General features: G+C 38.2%; 1 protein-coding gene across 2 annotated transcripts in view; it reads left to right on the plus strand.

Annotated features, from left to right (window-relative positions):
• Positions 1 to 20,749, plus strand: part of alg6 (ALG6 alpha-1,3-glucosyltransferase) — a 59,479-nt gene extending 38,730 nt beyond the window's left edge. Inside the window, exons 10-14 of one of the 2 annotated variants that reach the window (XM_072574039.1) lie at positions 2,322 to 2,406; positions 7,401 to 7,471; positions 15,527 to 15,595; positions 17,634 to 17,832; positions 20,474 to 20,749. In XM_072574039.1, coding sequence (XP_072430140.1) covers positions 2,322 to 2,406; positions 7,401 to 7,471; positions 15,527 to 15,595; positions 17,634 to 17,832; positions 20,474 to 20,671 — 622 coding nt within the window. In that variant the 3' untranslated portion in view covers positions 20,672 to 20,749. The remainder of the gene's footprint in view (positions 1 to 2,321; positions 2,407 to 7,400; positions 7,472 to 15,526; positions 15,596 to 17,633; positions 17,833 to 20,473) is intronic. The other variant, XM_072574040.1, reaches the window with a different exon arrangement.
• Positions 20,750 to 22,349: the final 1,600 nt, after the last annotated feature.

Raw genomic sequence — 22,349 nt, forward strand, 5'->3', positions numbered from 1 at the left:
GGTGTGGTTGATTAGTACGGGTGTCCTGGAGATGTTCCCTAAAGCGCTCTGCTAGGAGGCGCCCAGTCTCCCCAGTGTAGAGGAGACCGCATTGGGAGCAATGGATACAATAAATGATATTAGTGGATGTGCAGGTAAAACTTTGGATGTGGAAGGCTCCTTTAGGGCCTTGGATAGAGGTGAGGGAGGAGGTGTGGGTGCAGGTTTTACAGTTCCTGCGGTGGCAGGGGAAAGTGCCAGGATTGGAGGGTGGGTTGTAGTGGGGCGTGGACCTGACCAGGTAGCCACAGAGGGAACGGTCTTTGTGGAAGGCGGAAAGGGGTAGTGAGGGAAATATATCCCTGGTGGTGGGGTCTTTTTGGAGGTAGCGGAAATGTCGGCGGATGATTTGGTTTATGCGAAGGTTGGTAGAGTGGAAGGTGAGCACCAGGGGTGTTCTGTCCTTGTTACAGTTGGAGGGGTAGGGTCTGAGGGCGGAGGTGCAGGATGTGGACGAGATGCGTTGGAGGGCATCTTAAGACAGATGGGGATTACCGCCCCCAGTCATACCACCACCTTGTGATTGACCAGATCCCGGACGTGGTTTCCATCCAGCAGTTGGGTGGCCCAACACTGTCTGGGTAAGCATCCAATTACCTGAAATAGTATTTGGGCCTCCTGGAGAAAGGCTCCAACCGGTTATCCCATTGCTAGGCAAGGGCCCCATTGCCAACTTTAAATTCTGGCCAGTATGACATGTCTATCTTACAAAGCTACCAAGTTTGCAGGTGATCTGAACGGTTTTAAAAAATCAAGAGTAAAAACAAGAGGTGGGTTTTTAAGGGACATTTGCATTTAAAGATGGAGAGGTGGTGAGTTCTGATGAATAAAGGGAAATAAACAGGAATGTAAAATAAAATTCCAGGTTACAAAACACAGCATGTGATGTATTTGGGGACATTGTGATATTGGTGTTAATGATATAAACACCAATGTGCCAGAATGGGAAAGATAGTCCACTGGATCTTGATATAGCCAGAAAGATTAAGTACATCCCAAGAACCTTCACAAGTCACAACTACAATGATACCTGGAGTAGTATGTGCATTTCTGGTCGCAATGAAGATATCCAGATTTTGGTATTTGAGAAAAAGGCAACCAAACTGATACTCGATGCAGGCATTTCAGGTACAAGGAGAGGTTGGAGTGGTGAGGCTCAATCTGGAGATTTTGGAAAATTATTATTCAAGATACTTCTGTGGCTGGATAAATGGCCATTAAATCTGGAACTGAAGAACATCATCAGAAGCTTAAGAGAAGAATGGTGCACAGATAGTTTATGTTCTCAGCAGATTCTAAACTATGAGTAGGTGTAGTTAGTTCAGCCCTTTAAGATTACTCTGCTGTTCAAAATGATCATGGCACACCTCTGCATCAGTTCCACTTGCCTGCCTGTCCCCAAAACCCTTTCACCCATTACTAAGTTAAAAATATATCCATCTCCTTCTCAAATTTTTTCAGTGTCCAGATGATCACTGCACTCTGGGACAGTGAATTCCACAGATTCATGACCATTTGACAGAAATAACTCCTCCTCAGACCGAGGCCATTGAGCCTTCAATAAGATCATTTCTGATCAGATTGTAACCTCAAATCTGCATTCCCACATACTGCAATAACCTTTCACCCCTTGGCTTTGACGAATTTATCTATCTCTTCTTTCAAAATATTTAAAGGGTCTAAATTGATCATCTTTTCCCTCTGAGTTCCAAAGATATGCATTCCTCTGAAGGAGGTAAAAAACTGCCTACTCTGTGTTCTAAATGGAGGGGGGAGGTGGGACTTTTAAAAAGTGATCTCTAGTTCCATGGACCAGAGCTTTGCTACATTCTTATTCCCCAAACTGTCATTCCAAATCTTTTGAAGTTCAAACATTGAGAAAAAACACATTTTATTTTAACTCTAATCAGTTGCTTAAGTGAAGTGCGTGGACATTATTAATATTTCCAAGGGATTTTGTTCAGAATGATTTCTAGCGTGGTATCGTGCTGTAGCTCTCTCACTATGGATTCTCTCACTTTTAAAATAGTTGAATATAGGTGGGTTAGCATTCAATGTCACACAGATAACCAATTGGTGATTCTCCTGAACTGATTTCCTTGTCGAAACAGTGTTCTGACATGGGGGCCTTTCTGAAAAGAAAGAGGATGTTTTGAGATAAGCGAGTACTTCATACTTTAATGAATTCTAAAGTGAATGAGGAAGTTTTATTGCTTTATTTTGTATTTCACGTGTACAGTTTTACACGTATATTGTTTAACAACATTGTTTTCTTTCATCAGTTTTGCTGCCACTCTTTTGACATTGTTGCCTTCATGCATAAAGCTGACAATTAATCCCTCGCTAAAGGGGTTCAAACTTGCACTGGTAGGTCTTTAATTCATTTTGTTTAGCATACATTGATGTTTATTGCATGTAATTTTTTTTTTTAGAAGGAGCTTTCCTGCAGCTCAGTTTTTTTAGTGTACCTGAACTAGATTAATGATGAACATCCCTTGAATCAATGTACTGTGGTCACTACTGAGCAATAGTAGAGACAAAATATCCTGAATTTACTTAACACCATTGTTTGGAGGGATATGGGGTTGGTTGCTGGCAGTTGGGACTAGAGTGGGTTGGGATATTTGGTTGTCATGGACAGGTTTCCATGCTGTACATCTCTATGACTCTATGGTCTCCCTGCTGTAGGAAAGATGTTTAATTTGAGAGGGGTCAGAAAAGATTTACAAGGATGTTGCCTGGGTTGGAGGGTTTGAGCTATAGAGAGAAGCTGAATATGCTGGGGCTATTTTCCCTGGAGTTCAGAGACTGAGGGGTGACATTATAGAGGTTTATAAAATCAAGGGGGGCACAGATTGGATAAATAGCCGGGTTTTTTTCCCCAGGGTAGGGGAGTCCAAAACTAGAGGGCATAGATTTAAGGTGGGAGGGGAAAGATTTAAAAGGGACCTCAGGGACAACCTGGTCACACAGAGGGTGATGCACGTGTGGAATGAGCTACCAGAAGAGGTAGTGGAGACGGATACAATTATAATATTTAAAATGAATCTGATGGGTACATGAATAGGAAGGATTTAAAGCGATATGTGCCAAATGCTGGAAAATGGGACCAGAGCAGTTTAGGATACCAGAGCAGACAAGTTGGACTAAAGGGTCTGTTTCACGCTGTGTGACTCAATGGATGTGTGAATGTCTGAATCGGGTAGATCTGTGTTTTTAATTCCTACTATCCTGCTGTTAAATAGTCTGTTAACACTCTCTTCTTTGATTCTTGCTTGAAAAAATAGGCACTTAATTGAGACACCAAAATGTTGGTATCACATATAAACACAAATTAACAGCAGACCTAGGCCATTGAGCCTTCAATAAAATCATGTCTGATTAGATTGTATCCTCAAATCTGCATTCTCATATAACTTTCACCTCTGGCTTTAGAAGAATTTATCTACTCTGCTTTCAAAGTATTTAAGGACTGAATTTGTTATCCTTCTATCTGAGCGTTCCAAAGATACTCAACCTTCTAAAATGGGGGGAAAAAAGCCTACTCTCTATTCCAAATGACAACCCCTGATTTTTAAACCAGTGACCTCTAGTTCTCAATTCTCCCATTAGAAGAAACATCCTTTCCACTTCTACCATGTCAAGACCTCTCAAGCTCTTTTGTGTTTCAATCAAGTCACTTCTTACTCTTCCAGAGTCCATGCTGATCCTATCCAACTTTTTCTCTAAGATAACTCGCTCATTACAACTATCACTCTGGTAAAGTTTCTCTGAACTCCCTCCAGTATATTTACATCTTTCCTGAAGCATAACCTCCCTACTTTTGTATTTATTTTCCCTCATAATAAATGGTAACATTCTATTAACTTTCTAAATTACTTGCTCGACCTGCACACTAACCTTTTGCAATTCATGCACGAGAACACCCAGATCCCTTTGCATCTCAGAACTTTGTAATCTACCACTATTTTTGATTTAAATGCTTCTTTTCATTCTTCCTGTCAGATGGACAATTTCACATTTTCCCATTATTTGCCACAAACCTGCCCACTTATAAATCTGTCTATATATTTTTCTAGCCTCCTTATATCCCTCGACAACCTTTCTATCTATCTTTATGTCATCTGCAAATTTGGCAAGCAAACCTTCTATCCCTTCCTCCAAGTGATTTATACAAATCATTATTTGTTGAGGTTCCTGCACCAATTCCTGTAGCACACATCTTTCCAACCTTGAAGAAGACTCACTTATGCCTACTCTCTGCTTCTTGTTAGCCAGTCAATCTTCTCTCCATGCCAATATGTTGCCTCTTACATTATGAACTTACATTTTCTGCAATAACCTTTGATGTGGAAAATTATCAAATGCCTTCTGGAAATCTAAGTACAGTACATCCATAAGTTCCTCTTTAACCACAGTATATATAACCACTTCAGAGAATTCCAATGGATTGGTGAAACATGATTTCTCTTTCACTAAACCATGTTGACTCTCCCTGATCACCTTGAATTTATCCCAAGTACCTTGCTATAATTCGACTAACAATGGTTTCTCGCATTTTCAGTGTGACAGGTGTTAAGCAAATTAGCCAGTCGTTTCCTGCTTTCTGACTCCCTCCCTTTTTGAATAAAAGCATTCCATTCACTACCTTCCAATCGAATGGGACTGCCCTTGAATCAAGGGAACCTTTTAAATTAAAACCATTTTGACAACTATCTCACTAGCCACTCCTTTTAAGACCCTACATAAGCTATATCTCCCCTCTAGCCTAGCCAATGCTACATTTCTCAAGAGTATATTATTTGCATTTACTTGCTTTTCAGTAAACATCACTAGACAGTGATCAGCAATGAAAATGCTGCCTCAATCTTTCCCTTTACTCATCCAAGGAATGCTGACACATCCATTGTGGCTCTGGATTAGTTAATTTATCGCTAAGTTCTTCTTGCTCTGTGTTGCTGCTTCATGCAGTGCATTTATACATCCTGCTATCAAGAGTTTCAGACTGAATTTTTATTGTCTGCAAATATTTAAACAGAATTTGTTGGGCGGTGAGAGAATTTTTAGTAAAGGCTACAAACAAGGAAGTTTAATTTTCACCTTTAGATTTTGACCTTCTAAGTAAGTTTGGCACTTACTCAGGGAATGTAACTCAGTATATGAGGTCTGAAAGTGAAGACAGATAATGACAGGATTCCATCATGTTATAAGATCCCTTGGCGGCTGGTAGGGAACATGTGTTGTGGAATGTGAGCTGCACTCTGCAGACACAGTTTAAAACAAAACGTCAACACTATTCTTGATGACCTGGCATCTGAAGGCACTACTAAGTGTAATACTGAGTCATACAGATGGGATGATTCCAGGTTCTTGCGTTCATCTGCTAAGTTAGCTAATCTTTGCTGGGACAATAGTTGGGATTGTATAATTGGCTTTATTGCCTTTCAGCTGGGGGAAAATTCAGCTCGTGTTTCCATTCCGGATTGCTGTCTGCTGACTGTTATTGAATATGTGCCTCTTGGATGCGGACAACCTCGGTCTCGGTGGTGATGCTGTCCATATTGGTTTCTCCACCGACACACATTTTTTAGCCAAAAATGACTGCTTGGTTGAGACTCCAGAGAGCAGCCACCAGCTCTAAAGTACAACATAAATTCAATATAGGAAGGGCAGCAAGAAGAAGTAGGGGAGAAAACAAATTAAAATTGAAGAACTCACTTGACAGCACAACTTCCACTTCAATTAATTTGCTTTAATGTGCTTGTAACTTGGAATTTAAAGTATTTGCTTTTTAAAATTTTTAACAATGAATTTATAAATTGATTGGTCACGAGTAAGGTTTCAAAATACAGCAATAATTAACTTGAACTCTACCCGTCTCGTGAGTCATTACAATTCTAAAAGTGCTGACGGTCTTGGGAGAATCAGAAATGCACATAAATGCTTGAAATGCTGAACATGTACTGAAGCTTTAGCTATTTATGAACAATCTTGAGCCAATTCAAATCATTTACTTCATACAATGTTACTATTCTCTCCTAAAATCTTGTTTAAAATCTATACTTATGAAATGACTAACTATAGTGTCATGTTTTTGAGAAATCTGAAGGATTAATTATGGAAATACATTAAAGTCTACAACAGTGAGCTATATAATGCAAGTCTTTAATTTTTCTTTGATTTTGATTATGCCACTGAGGGAATTATTGCCAAGTGGTTTGCTACAGGTAAAAGAACAAAAGTAGACTGTTTTATTTGAACCCTTTCATACTGGGATGGGTGTTGAGCTAGACTGGCCTCCAAACAAAATATTGATACACCCTTTTGTTAAAAGCAAAAAAAAAGAGCAAGACACATGTTTGGTCAATATCCCATAGACAGTCCATGAGCAGAGAATTGAAACCATGAGATGAGGTCTGTCTACTGAAGCTTCTGGTGAATGGTAGCCAGACCATAATTTGACCACTATTATTCTAGCATATGAGGTATCTTAAAAGCTCCTTTTTTGTACAATGATGTATCATCAAGATACTGGCCAACAAGTCTTGCTTCAACCTTAATCTAAGAGGTAGCAGATTATAGCGAATGTGGTAATACATTTGACCTTCCTTCCTAACCTAGGGCCCTTCCTTATTGCTATAAGTATGAGTTGCTGCAGGGAATTATGGAATATCTTACTGACATTGTCCAAGCCAGTGGATCTCATAATACAGTCTCACATCATTTGCAGCCCACCTTCCCTCAACTATGTTTCCTAGACTAGATTTTTCTTCTGTTGCTCAGACATCTTTCATGAGCTGCTTGACTGCTGTAGTTTGCATTCTAGCTGTTCAGGATGGATTGCTCACCAGTGCCATAAGTGAATGTAAGTTACCTCAATTGGAAGGCAGTGTAAAGCCAACTTTTCTGCATTAAATGAAAGTACACAATTTAAAATTGTGTTAGCCTTTTTCAGATTTCACTTGGTAACTGCTGTCAGTTGTATCTCTGATATCAGCAGCCATGTTTAAAGGGAATCACAGCAGAACAGATCCCACCTGTGGAATGATACATTTCCAGGGGTTGTTTGTCAACTAGGTATTGACCAGTAATTAGCGCTGGCCTGAGCTCGCACAGAAATATCAGGGGTTGCTGGCAGTTGTGAAGCTGAAACAAAGCAAAGTGCTGGAAATACTCAGCAGGTTTGGTCTCATCTGTAAAGACAGGAGCATTTAATGCTTTAAGTCAATTTTGAATAGAAGAAATATAAGTGAATGCCTTTGAAAAGGTAAAAGTTGGGCTAGTAGGAGAAATTAGGTGATGATTTCTTGCAATTTTTAATGGACACAAATTGAAATTTAATTTTTTTTTTCAATTTCTAGGTGAATTGTTCCTTGTCATTCTTCCTGTTTTCTTTCCAAGTTCATGAGAAGTCTATACTTCTGGCTGCTCTGTAAGTTTTGAAAATCTGTAATTTTAATGTCCTGGGATAGAAATTTATTAATCATCCAATGAACAGCAGATTAAATAAGGACAATTCATATCTTGCTGCTGTCATTTTATTAGGACATGTTAAGGACTTTCCAGTGTTAAGGGTAAATTTGTTAACACTGTGAAAGATTTGAAACCAACATTTTAAGTCTCTTGCCTTAATTTTTCCTTTTTCTGTTGAAGTGTTGACACTCGTACAATATGGTTTCCTCAATGCTGACAGATTTTGAAAGTCTCACTTACTGGCTGTTCTTGATGAGTTTTCACAGTGAACACAGATGAATGATTGAACTCTGGGTTGAGAGAGGGGTGGGCATTGCAACGAGCTTGCAACCCCTTAGTCCAGTATGCACTTTCCATCAGGAATACGCAGGATGTTGGCTCAAATGACAATCGTTGTTTAAAACTTTCATCCATTTATGATTGTGGTTCATTGTATCTCTATAACTGTTATTTCAGTCAAAGCACAGCTGAGAGACTGAACCTGAGATCTTCCTTGTTTGCTAGCTACTACCACAACATGTGGTTGTATCTTCTAATCTTAGTGCAGTATTGTAATAATTAGTTTCTAAAACAAAAAGGTCTTTTCTGTTTGTCTCTGTGTTCCATGTGGCCATCCCTCATTTTACTCAGTCATACAGCATGGAAACGGACCCTTTGGTCCACCTAGTCCACCCCGACCATGTTCCCAAACTAAACTAGTCCCACTTGCCTGCCTTTGGCCCAGATCTTTCCAAACCTTTCCTATCCGTGTATTTACACAAATGTCTTTTAAATGTAACTCAACCTGCATCCACAACTTTCTCTGGTAGTTCATTCCACATATAAACCACGCTGTAAAAATAAAAAGTTGCTCCTCATGTGCTTTTTAAAACTTTCTCTTCTCACCTTTAAAAATATGCACCCTAGTTTTGAACTCCCCCTGCCCTAGGGGGAGAAAATCCTTACTATTCACCTTATCTATGCCCCTCATGATTTTATAAACCTTTATAAAGTCACCCCTCAACCACCACCACCTCATTATTTTCCTGCAGCATGAATATAAAATTTGGAAGTCTGTTCATTCATGAAATCTTGCCTGCCATAAAATGTGAGTTACACAATATGTCTAGTCCCAGTATGTATCAAAACCATCATCTCAACATAACAATGAGCATGTCAATAACACCTATTATAGCATTGACTCAGTGAGTGAGCTTTCTCTTTTAAGTTCATTGAGGCCATTGTATGGTTAAAATACACAGGGATTTGAAACCTTCAGCATATCATATGTTTTGGGTTAGCGTTTAAAATTGGTTTGCTGTGATCTTTCAATTAAGCGGAATCAGAGACTTGAGGCAGTCAGCTGCCTTGGAAAGAACATGCTGTACTTTAGTTATGTGGCACTTAGTTTGCAACATCTATAAGCTAACATACTATGAAAAACAACATGATGCTATATAATGAGAGAGAGAGAGATTTGCACAAGTTAATAAATTGCTTAGAAATGTTTAATTAAAGGTTAGCTTTACTCTATTACTTGGTGTACCTCTTTTGTTCTTTGTTCCTGTGGTTTGTTTTCAAAACAATTGGGAAAACTCATTGGTTAAATGAGTAAATGTGCAGCCTGCTGTAGTATAGAGATATAAAGGACTGGAAGATTCCATGATTTTTGCTGTTAATGGCCTTGGTTAACTCAATCATTTTCCAGATGAGAGAGGGATTAAAGTCAAGTAGAAACAAAGTAAATCACTTCAATCCACTTTCTACTGGGAAGAGCGTTTGACTGGCAAAAACAGCTTTGGCTTTGGGTTTGGGGTACTGCACACCCATAGTTGTAACGTTCAGTAACACTTTCTCACACATACAGAACTGGCTAAGGAACTATGGCTTCGCTAGAGGTGCTGCGATCAAGACTAAATGTGAGGCATTGTTGGTTAGCAATGGGATGGGGGTGGGGGTGTGCAGAATTTAAAGTTACTCAAGATAGACCTGTTTTGTAGAAATGTAATATTGCAGATATTCCTTCATACACCAAGTGCTGCCATTCTTCAATTTTGAAAGAGAGTTAGGCATGTATTTCTTTACAGATAAGATTCTCATCCTACTTTCATGTTCTTCATGAAATTGCAATGCTTCAGATAAAATCACAGACATTAAAGATATGGGAATTTCCTTCAGAGACAAATCCACCACTTCTTGAAATACCAAACATATCTATCCATTTTCTTACAATATCTCTCAGTCCTTGCTATCTTCAGAAATAAACCTCTTTATACTACATAATGGTCTTATTCCATAGATTTAAACCAATTTACCTCACTTCGTAGCCATAACTGATTATACAAAATTTATCCCTCAGCATTTGAATTTCTCCATGAACAAATAATTTAACTGGATCAATTTTGTGAGTTCCAATATTGATCTTAGAAACTTAATTAGAAACTCATCACAAAGTCTCTTTTCCCAAAAAAACTTGACTTTTTTCTTGTAATTGGAAAATGTACATAATACATGATGAACTCAACTACCTCTGCTTTGTGAACGTCTGTTTTGTGATGCTGCAGTCGCCAGGAATGCCAAGATGTGAACTACAAACACATGACTGATAAAGATCATATAGCATTACATATCTTTGAAACAGAGTTATGTCTTTTCCGTAATTGTATACGTTTCATGTTCTATTGTTTTGCTATTGCAAATTTGGTACATGAGACAGTACATTAGCTTGTCTAAGGAATTGCTTTTGTAAATTTGTGATCAGAAACCTTTTCAGTTATGTTGTAATAAATACTACATTGATAAATGTTTAGATAATTTGTATTCTATGTACAATGCAATCTGTATTCAGTTCCTAGAATAAGGCTTAGACTCAACTTCTGACCCAGCAATGTTACTAACTGAGCTAAATTGATGTTTTAAGCTAATGAATAGACGATTTGTCCCAACGTTAGATAATTGTCCACATAATGAATTTTAACTGACTAGCTGTGAAAGCGCAGTGAGTAAGTGCACTGTGTACTGAGATATTAGACTGTTAAAAATTAAGAAGGTTCTCAGTTTTATCTCTGACCTTTGCTCAGTTATCCACCAGAGCAGTGGTATGGTGCTACAGTTCAGTAACTTGGAAAAGTTAGGCTGGAACCTAGCTTTGGAAAAGAATGACTATTCTGTGATGTTTCCCACCTCCTAACAGACTCTGTCATATCCAAATATACGGTCTTATTTGGTGTCCGCCTAACCTGAAGAATGCAAACATATAAAATAGGAGCATAAGTAGACTTTTCAGCCTTCCAAGTCTGCTCCATCATTGAATAAAATCAAACTGATTAATTTAGATTTCAAATACCACATACGTTTTACCACTAATAATCTTGGCTTCTCTTGCCTAACAAGAAGCTATACGCTGCTGCCTTAAAAATATTTAATCACTCTAACTCCACAGCCTTCTGAGGCACAGTATTTCAAAGGTGCATAACTCTCTGGAAGAAAATTTTTCATCTCTGCTAAAAGGGTGACCCCCTAAATTTCTGGACTGACCAATGAGAGGAAAAACCCATTCCACACCTTGTCAAGACCATTCAGGATCTCATATACTTCAATCAAGTCACCTCTCATTCTTCTAAATTCCAGTAGAAACAAGTGCAGCCTGTCTAGCCTATCCTTGTAAGAGAACACACTCATTCTAGGTATCGATCTAGTTAGCAAAAACAGAAATTGCTGCCAGACTGCTGAGTTTTGCCAGTATCAGAATGCAGAGTTAACACTTCAAGCCCAGTGATTTTTCTTCGAACCCAGACTGGTACACACCAGCAGAAATAAGCCTCAATCCCACTAGAACACTCCAGTACAATTGAAACTTTTTTTTAAAAACCCTGTCCATATACATTCTCCAAAGGGCAAAACACAATGTGTTGGCAATTTGGGATATAATTCACAGAGGGCAGTTAGCTGTTGAACAGGGGTTTATCAGCCCCCTTATTTTCTAGACAAACGAGGTCACAATCCAGTCTGTTTTAATTTGCCTATTTCCTCCTTTGAAATGTTGTTTGAAGTTCCTCTTAGCATTTTTGGGTGTGACATTCTCTAGGTGGTATTCTCCAGGAAGGCATTTAATTTATATTTGCAGACATTTGGCTGTATCAGCCCTCTTTTAAAACACCGATTTTGGAATTGCAAGTTAAAATGTCTTAGAGGTTCTGATCCATGGTAATGACATACCAGAACACCTAAATCCCTTTGTACCCTGGGATTGAGCTGTCATTTTCTATATAAGTAATTTTTTTACCATTATTCTTGCCAAAGTACAGCTTCCCACATTATACTTCATCTGCCAGTATTTTTGCCCACTCACTTAACCTATCTATGCAAACTTAACACCTGAAACCTGTTTATGCCGTACTAACAACATACTTACCTATATATTTTGATCTCTTCTGCAAATGTAGCTACCATGCCTTCGCTCTCTTCATCAAAATCATAGAGATGGAAACAGATGTAAATTGTAAAAGTTTTAGGCCCAGCACAAATTACTGTGGGAATAGATATGAATGAGATATAGGCAGTTGAGTATGAATTATCCAAAAGTCTGAAATTTTTTTTTTTAACAATTAATTTAATGTCTGTTCATTTTATAAAAGAGAATTGGGCAGAATGTGTTAAGCCACGCTGCGTAGAGTAGCTAAAAGTGAATGGAGCATTTATTTATAAAGTTTATATTACTTATCTAACTGAATATAACTAGAGATTCTATATTTACTGACTAATCTGATCACTGATATTCCTGCCAGTTGACATATCAACCTGTCAGTTTGTTCAAACAGGCGCCTGCTCTACCTCATTCCAACCTTGAGGCAGTCAAAAGACAATTTGGCTGCCATAAAATTAACGGAGCAGCCTTCTGCCCAAAGCACAGTTGCTGGCAATAATTTATCAAACCTGGCCACAGATTTGCTTCCTTGGCTTAATTTCTTATTCTAAAATTATACACACTTTTTATTCTAATGTTCTCGCATCCTACCTGAATGCACTGTCTTTTTCTAGGATATGATTCTATAGAGATCGGCTGCTCACTGATGTTTTACTTAAGTGGCCATTTTATTACGGGTGAGCTTAGTTTGATTTAGACAATGTATTGAACTGATGTCTGTATTGCACTCAAGGCTGCTCTGCTTGTTTTGACTGTTCATATTTGAGTCTGCTGCATCTCTGTCTTTGCCTTATTCTGACCCTGCGTGGATCCTGTAGATTATTTATTTACATTCCAATGTACAGAATACTGATTACAACTCTTCAATATAGTTTGTCCATTCCTCTCTTTAACTCTTGATAGCATGCGACTGTTGATGTCCGAGTTACATCACCAAGTACATTATCATTAACATTCAATTTCATTCTACTGCAAACTTTACATACATTGGGTTATTTAAATATCACGTGCCTTTTATGTAGCCAAATGTAGTGGCCATTTTGTATATTAGATGATGAATAACTGATGACTTTGGGTTGGTGGTGGGCTAGGGTGTCTGTTGAACTCTTTGTTCTTTAAGTAATGCCATTGGATTGTTAACATGCACATTAGAAGAACAGCACCACATTTCAATGTTTATTTGAAGGATAGTTCCTCTGGAGCATTCTCTTATTAAATAATATTCTCAAATTTTGGAGTGGATTTGAACCCACAAGCTTTTGACTGAAGCAACAGTGCTACCAACTGAATGAGGCTAATGCTCAGCAGTGTTGCAATTGGCCCCAGTTCTTTTCCGTGCACTTTCTAGCCTTCCTGAGATTTTTCCTCAGCAGTAAGGTTTGTGCCACATTGCTGCCATTAGTGCAGAGGGACAGGAGCTGGAGGGGGCAGAGGGCCACAAAATTAGCAGGAAACTGCATATTTCCTGTTTCTTTCCTGAGAGCACTAACTGGTGCTAAGATACACTCAAGTGATGTCTTTCAGGAAGAGGTTGGCATTGTTGTTGTTCGGAAAGCCAGTATAAGAGAAGACTGGCAGCTAAGAAAAATGGGAAGCCATTAGTGGTCAGTAAGCATAGAAGAAGCAAAATAAAAATTGGAGAAAAATTGGGTGTGATTTAGGGATCTAAAAGTAGCTATTTCAGGGAAGTAGCAGACATAGCTAAGATAGTAGATAAGTACTTGCATCTCACTTTAGTAAAGAAAATGAAGCCAAACATGTAGTGAAAGTGGATGTAATTGAGATACTAGATGAGTCAAGAATTGATGGAAAGGACATATTGGAAGGATTGGCTATACTTAAAACCAACAGGATCAGATGCATTATATTCAGAGATGCTATTGGAAGTAAGGGACAAAACTGTGACATACTGGACATAATTTTCCAAACCTTAATACAAGGGTGAGGCCAGAGAACTGAAGAACTGCAAATATATACTCTTGACCAAAAAAAAGTATGTTGGTAACAACAGATTAATCAGTTTAACTCTATGATGGAGAAAACCTTTTGAAAACAATCCAGGATAAAACTAACAGTCACTTGGCCAAATATGGCTAAATTGAGGAAAGCCATCGTGGACTTGCAAAAGATAAATCATTTTTGATGTTCAGGATCAGTATTAGAACTACTGTTTTATTTGATCTACATCAGTAATCCAAACTTGGGTGTCTCGGATGCAATTTCAGAAACTGCAGATGACATAATACCTGGAAGTATTATCAACTGAGAGGATTTTACTGATAAATGGAGAGAGAGAGAGAGAGGGAGATATTGGTGGAATAGGAGGGCATGTAGTAGATAAATCTTAATGCAGATAAATGGAAAGTGTCGTATTTTTGGTAAGAGGAACAAGGAGAGGCAATTTACACATTTTAGTTTAGTTTAATGGGTGCAAGGACAAATCTGGCTGTTTGTGTGCACAAATCATGTGGTAGGGCAGGTTAAGTTGGTGGTTAGAAAGAATGTGAGATATCTGGCTTTATAAACAGAAGCTTGGAGAACAAAAGCAAAGTTTCGATGATGTTCGTGAAGCACTGGATTGACCTGGACTGGAGTATTATGTCCAATTATCGGGTGGATGTGAAGACTTCAGAGGTAGTGCAAATAACTTTTGAGAATAGCTTTGGGGTAAAGAATTTCAGCTTCATAATTAGATTAGAGAAGCTGGGGTTGCTCTTCTTACAAAAGAGAAAATTGAGAGATTTAATCAAGGTATCCAAAACCATGAGGGCTGTAGATGTTCCCATTAGTAGTGGAGAGAAGAACCAAAGGATACTGACAGTAAGGTAAGTGGCAAAAAAAATCAATGGCAATATATGGAAAAGCAGATTTATTTATCAAGTGGTTATGACCTAGAATGCACTCCTTGAGAGTATGTTACAAGCAGATTCAATTGTGCCTTTTCAAAAGGAAATCAATAATAATCTGAAGTCAAGAAGTTTGCTGGATAACTGGGAAAAGTTGTTAAGTGGAAAGTATTGCGTTGCATTTGCAGCGACTTAATAGGTTAAACTGTCATCTCCAAGGCCAACATACATACATGATGTGGAGATGCCAGTGTTGAACTGAGGTGGATAAAGTCAGAAGTCACAACGGCATCAGGTGATAGTCCTTTGACAGGTAATGAAGGAGCAGCGCTTCGAAAGCTTGTGATTTCAAATAAACCTATTGGACTATAACATACATACAAACATGGAGCAGGCCATTCGACCCCTCCAATTAGTACGGTTATGGCTGATCTAACTAACAGTGTGCTCTGCGATTCACGTGTGGACAGGTTGTTCATTATATTGAGTATTTATGGTTATTTGTCAGATAGCACATCTTAATATTTAATTGTAATAGTATTGCTATGCTGACAAAAATATTGACACCATTTATAATACCCCTAATATTATCCTGGCTGAGATCAACTAACGAAGTACAGACTGGGACTGAACCATTGATCATCTTGGTCTGTGTGGATCAGTACTACACAAGGCATTGTGTTTACCCATATGTTCCTTGCCATATTTCAGTACGGCTCTGTGCAAATTTTTAATCATATGTTTTTATTCAATTTGTTTTCAGACCTGTATTATTGCTTCTACATGAAATCCCTTTTATGGCAACTTGGTTTTTGCTTGTGTCAACTTTTAGGTGAGGTCATTTCTTTTTTCAAATCTCTAAATGGGAACTAATTAATAGTTTTAAATGACTAAATTCTGTGGAAATGCCTTGGTCTTACTGCAGATGATTTTCCATTTCCTCTCCTGTTTAATGTACAACAAATTTAAGATGTCGAAAATCTTCCTTGTAAATCTTCTCCCTTGCATATGATTTTGATAAACATCAAGCATCTGTTGGTTTTTAAACTTTCTAAATATTTGGGTCACTGTTTCCAGAGTTTGTGCTGTTACCATTCTGTTAGAAGCCACTGGTAAGAATTGCATATGGTGTCATGTTTAAAGACTTCTACTGTTCTAATAAATATGAAATGAACATCAACTGAAAGTTATTTAGTGGGTTTAATTAGTCCACTAAGCTACAGAATAGGCAGTTCCCCACTAACCAGTGAACACAATAATAAACTAAAAGCCTTTTTGCCACATCTCTACTCCACAGCGCACACTCAGCAGATAGGTATTCTTGTAGCTAAAGCTCCAAATTTTTCATGGCCATCAAAAGATTCTCTTCTCTCTATTATATCCAGGGTAAGCTTTCCATGTCTTTTTAAATGCCATTTCTGAGTATAATCAAATTAACTTCCAGCAGCAATGCACCAACCTTGGTCTCTGAAGTCTATTTTTGTATCTTTTTATTTTACTTTATTTCTGAATGTGGCCTGCATTAGGAGAAGGACAGTTTTAAACAAAGGGCTGAGGAAGGAATTGCTGTACTTTTTAAAAGTAATTTACTGAAATTCATTGTGGGTCATTTTTGACTGTTGTTTTGCAAGCAATGGGAGATGATGAATAAGAGACATCATGGCCACAGAGTGTCTACATTCAGAGATTTGGCTAGTAACAGGCTGTTGATTGGTTTGTGGAACTGAATTCATTTCTAGGTCATCAGCATGATGACATGTCTACGCTTGGCTCTTGGGTTACTAAACATCTTGTAGGGGTGAATGTTAGTGAGAAGCCTTTGGACTCTGGAAGGGGTGGTGGTGTGTGTAGTCAAATACCTGAAGCTAAAGAAAGCCAGTTATTATAAGCTATTGCTTTTAACCAGTAAGTCAAGACTTTATAATTTGCGAACCAATCACTCTGTGCCTCCTATGAAGAAGTGAAATAAATGTGAAGTAAAAGCTTAGAGAGCTAAAGGACTTTGAGAAACAAAGGGAACCATCTATTAATTCCTGTGGATAGGTGCCATTGAATTGTTTCCTCAGTATATTTTCCCCTCTCTCGGTAACACTATTTTTCTTTTCTTTATCTGTCTCTGTGTAGGAGTATTCGAGTTTAAATTAGTAGAGTTACATGTTCAAACTCATGTTTATTTGTGGTTAGAATATTACTTATTAGTAGTAAATAGTAATTAAGTAAAGAAAACTGATCCATGTTTTCTGTTAATCCAAGTCTGTCAGGGAGGTAAATTGCAGACCTTGCATACTTGCACAAAAGTTAAAGCTAATATCACAATTTCAGGAATCTCAGGACTTGATTTCCCAGTGAGGCATAGAAAGAATAGGACATCGGTACTACTCTGAGGAAGAACCACTGGAACTCAAACAATAACTCTGCTTTCTTCCCAAGGCTACTGCCAGACCTGCTGAGTTTCTATAGTGATTTCTGTTTTTATTTCTGACATTCTTTGGGGCTAGGTATAAAAACTGGTGCTTGAATTTCTATGGTGTTGTAACCTTGGGTCTCTGACCTAATGGGGCACATCAGTTGTGTCTGTTCACAGGCACAGTTCACCATGCTCCATTCCAGGACATTTTGCTTTACCCTAAATTTAAAGAGAATGTTTAAACATAACTATCTTAAAAAGGCCCATATTCATAACACTGATGAATGTCATTTATATTTTCAGTCTTTGACACCATCCAGTTTTTCTTTTTAGAAGATACCTAACAAGTCTTTCCCTAATCCAGAGATCAATCCAACTTATTGTATAGTTTTAGTTTAATGAATGTTATGTTTCTTGTATTTCTGAGTAAGAATGAAAATTCTTTATTTTGTTCTACCCACAGCATGTTGCCCCTGTTGCTGAAGGATGGACTGCTCCTTCCTTACACTGTTACCTCTTTGGCCTTCCTCCTCATCACAACAACATTTCTGTCAGCCTTTGAAAAAGTATCATTGGAGGATCTGCAACTTGAACAATTTTCTCAGGGAGTGAGGAGGTGCATTCCACACTTTATAATTCCACCGTGTCTTGCAAAACTTGCAGTGAGTAATGATTCAGAGGTGCTGGTGTTGGACTGGGGTGGACAAAGTTAAAAAGATTACACAACACCAGGTTATTGTCGAATCACTAGCTTTTGGAGCACTGCTTCTTTAACCATCTGATGAAAAAGCAGCGCTTAAAAAGCTAGTGATTCCAAATAAACCTGTTGGACTATAACCTGGTGTTGTGATTTTTTTTAACTTTGCAGTAAGTAAATAATAACTTTTTGAAAACATTTGGTTTAAATTTGTTTTGAAATGAGCACTGGAATCACACCTTTACCTATTATATATCGGGCCTTGATTGAAAACCAGTTTAGATAAATTCAATAATTGAATGTTAAGTAGTAGTAAATTGGCCGTGAGGATGGCTGGTGTAGGAAATAGAAAACACCACAACATGGCGATATTTGATGTTATGCTGCTGAAGCAGTGGAGCATGAGCTTTACTTTGACTATAATTCATAGTAATTAATGTGGAAGTGTTTAACATTAACAGTGTCAAAAATGGGGTCAGATATTTAATTTCCTTTTTATATATATATATATATATATATATATAAATATATATATGTCTTCACAGGAGATTAATCTTCAGATGTTTTAGCCCAGTTATGTTATTTCAGAATCACAACACAAACTGACCATACACCTGGCATAAACCAGCTCTACATTGGCTCAAAACCAAAATACTATAGCTGTTGGAAAATGAAATTAAAACCACGTCCTGGAGAAATTAACTAGGTAAAAACAAGGACTGCAGATGCTGGAAACCAGATTCTGGATGAGAGTGGTGCTGGAAAAGCGCAGCAGTTCAGACAGCATCCAAAGGAGCAGGAAAATCGATGTTTCAGGCAAAAGCCCTTCATCAGGAGTACAGGAGAAATTAAGCAAGTCTGTCAGCATCAATGACGAGAGATACAGAGTTAACTTTTCAAGTCCAATGTGACGACTTCAGAAATATTACTCAAAAGATGCATAAGTGGCTGTAGTGGAGGAGGGAATATTAGGAGAAAATTTAAAAAAGGAAAATTCTTTTTAAATTGCATGTTTCAATATCTTAGGATGCCTCACAGTTTTTTTTTCATTTCTAAGTACGCACTTTAACTTCTTAAATGGGGGAATTGCAGCATCCAATTTGCACCGAGCAAGATCCTGCAAAGAGCAATGAAGTAATGATTAGTCCATCTGTGTTTTAAAACCAATTGGTTGAAGGATCAATATTGGTCAGCACATCAAGGAGAACGCTCCTGAAAATTTTCAAAATAATACTGCAGGACCTTTTACAACTACCTGACAGAGCAGACAAGACCTTCCATTTAATGTTTCATCTGAAAAATGACAACGCTGCGCTCCCTCAGTGCTGTGCATACCCACATACAAATAGGAGAGAAATAGACCCTTTAGTACCTTGAGCCTGCTCTTCTATTCAGATCAGGACTGATTTGTTACTTTGTGAATTACATATTCCCATCCATCCTAATACCATTGATTCCCTTGCCTAACCAGAATCTGTCTACCTCTGCCTTAAAAATATTCAGTGACCTTATTTCTGTCTTTGAGGTGGAGTTCAAAATTTGCGTGATTCTCTGAGAAAGGGAAAGCAAACCTCATCTCTGTCCTCAAAGGGTGACGCCTAACTTTAAAACAATACCTGCTACTTTTGGACTAACCCATAAGGAAATATCTTTCAGACAACTAGCTTGTCAAGACCATTCAGGATCATATACACTTAGTCAAACCACTCATTTTTCTAAATTCCAGTCGAAACAAGCCCAACCTATCTTCATAAGACAACGCATTCATTTGAGGCATCAATCTAATGAACTGCTTCTAATGCCTTTATATTCTTCTTTAATATCCAAAATGATGCACAGTATGAGCCGGATGCTGGCAGGTGGGACTAGATTGGGTTGGGATATCTGGTCGGTGTGGACGGGTTGGACCGAAGAGTCTGTTTCCATGCTGTACATCTCTATGACTCTTTGATGCACAGTATTTCAAATGTGGTGTCACCAATGCTTTGTATAACTGAAGTGGAATACATTATTTTTATATTCAGATCCTCACATCATAAAGGATTTTAGCTTATGTTAGCTTACATGTTGTTCTTGCATACTAACAGTTTGAGTCTCAAGCAGTCTTTCTCCATGCAACTGGAATGTTAGCTGAGACATTTAAGCTGAAGTCTTGGCACCAAAACATCTGAACATCAAATGAATGGCATTTAAAGAATAAATTGATTTTTTTTCATAAGAAACCTAGTTGAGAGGTTGACATCAATGAACAGGACATCACCACCAAGGTGGAAAAGAGGGCAAAGAAGGCAACATGCATCAAAAACTAATGCTTTAGTAAAAATGGACATAGATTTTAAAAGAATCTGTGTGTTGTAGGAGGAAATGTGAACGCTCAAACAATTCCATTGTATTGACATTTTAAGAAACATTGAGACAAAATAGAAGATGGTTAATGAGCATTACACCAAAGTAAGGATGCAGCGAGAATGAAGGTCATACAGGGAATTATACTGATTTGCAGATCTTCTAATATTTATATTTCCAACATTGGAAGCCAGAACAAGTATTGAAAAATGTGACTTAATGTATATGAAACAGAAACATTTTCTTTTTTATTCCTACAGTTCCTTCTATCCGTAATTGCCATGGTTGTACTGAGTTTGATAAGTGCGACACAAGATCCTCCCCCACAACTGCCAGACTTATTCCCTGTCCTGGTGTCTCTATTTTCCTGCATCCACTTTTTGATCTTTCTGCTGTATTTCAACATTCTGCATCTATCGGAACCTATCTACAAGAAGCCTCAGCAGAAGGTGATATGAAGAACAAGTCACTGCAAACCTCGGAATTAATTATATTGTCTGTAAAGGACAGAGAATAAAAACTGTTTTGAATCCTAATGCCAAAACGTTTTTTTAAATTGCATACAGTAGTTGCCTTAAGAGATCACGTGAAAAATTTGCCATGTGGTATGAAGCAGTCTCCCATGTTCAAATGCAACAAGGCATGCACAGCATTCAGGCTTGGAATGATAAGAGGCAAGCAATAATCATGCTACATTAGAAAGAAGTCCTGTTCAAGGACAAACTTAGTGAAAAGACACATTGAAATGGCAATGTGTGGAATGTTAAGCAACTTGTATTTGCTCCTCGGTTCCCACACACTGCTGAACTGTCAATCTTTGTGCTTGGAACTTTAAAGAGACATGGCTGGTTGCTTTCCAACTGCCAGGCAATAATCATCTCCAACATGACAGGATCTAACCATGTCCCCATAACTTTGCCAGTACCAACATCCTGGGACATACCATTTAACAAATGAATCAGCATATAAATACTGTGGCTACAAGTGCAAGTCAGAAACTGGGAATTCACCACTAATAACTTGCCTCCTTTCTGCTTGTCTACAATCTACATGCAGTAGTCAGGAGTGTGGTGGGTACTCTTCACTTGCCTATATATAGCTCCAACAACACTTAAAAATAATCTAATAAAAGATCGACACTATCTGGAACAAAGCCTGCATGATTGGTATCCCATATGCCAACATTAATATTCATTCCCCTCACTGGCAGTGCAGTGACAGCAGTGTGTACCATATAGAAGATGCACTGCAATAACTTGCAAAGTGCCTTTGAGAGCATTTTCCAAATGTCTCCTACCTAGGACAAGGGGATCAGATGTGGGTAAACCATAACCTGCAAGATTCTGCCCAATCCACACTCTATCCTGATGTGGAACCATGCCATCATGATTGTTGTTGGGTTAATATCCTGGGACTCTAACAGTATTGTAGGACAATGTTTCCTCAACCTCTGATCTCGGAGGTCATTGCACATCAGTACCTATCAATTGGTGTGCACAGAGCCTGGCAGTGGTTACACAACTTAGAGGGAACATTGTCATGGGAGTAGCTACACATGAGAGACTGCAACATTTCAAGAGGCAATTCAACATCACTTTCAAAATGTTTGGGGATAAGCAACAAATGCCATCCTTGTTGCAATGCTTATATACCTGGAAGACATAAAAATGTGGTTTGGTTTGAGATTCTGGTTCTGTACTGACCTCATTAATTGTAGCCAAGCCAGCAATGGTGTTGCTGTTACTTTTTGGTTTAAGATGATCAGAAATCATTCAGAATTCCTTGATTACTATCCGATGGTCTCTGGCAATGTTTGCGCATCTGATGAGTGGATTTGAGTTTGCATGTGATGCCATCTCTGATTAGTATTCTGTTACCTTTTATTGTTCATGCTTACATACTTGCATAAAATAATCAAGGCCAAATTACAGCTAGTGTAAGTTATACCCTGACATCATCCAGTACCTTTGAGGAAAGAGGTGAAGAACCAAAAAGAAGGCAAATGGAGAAAATGGGTTATGCTTCCTTTCTGCAAGAAAGCATGATGGTTTGGAAATAAGCTGCCCTGCTCCATGACCTGATGAAACAAAGAAAAGTGAAGAAAATTGATGCTAAAGTGGCATGATCTAATTTGAG

Source organism: Chiloscyllium punctatum, chromosome 7 (assembly GCF_047496795.1).
Source record: "Chiloscyllium punctatum isolate Juve2018m chromosome 7, sChiPun1.3, whole genome shotgun sequence".
NCBI classification, from domain to species: domain Eukaryota; kingdom Metazoa; phylum Chordata; class Chondrichthyes; order Orectolobiformes; family Hemiscylliidae; genus Chiloscyllium; species Chiloscyllium punctatum.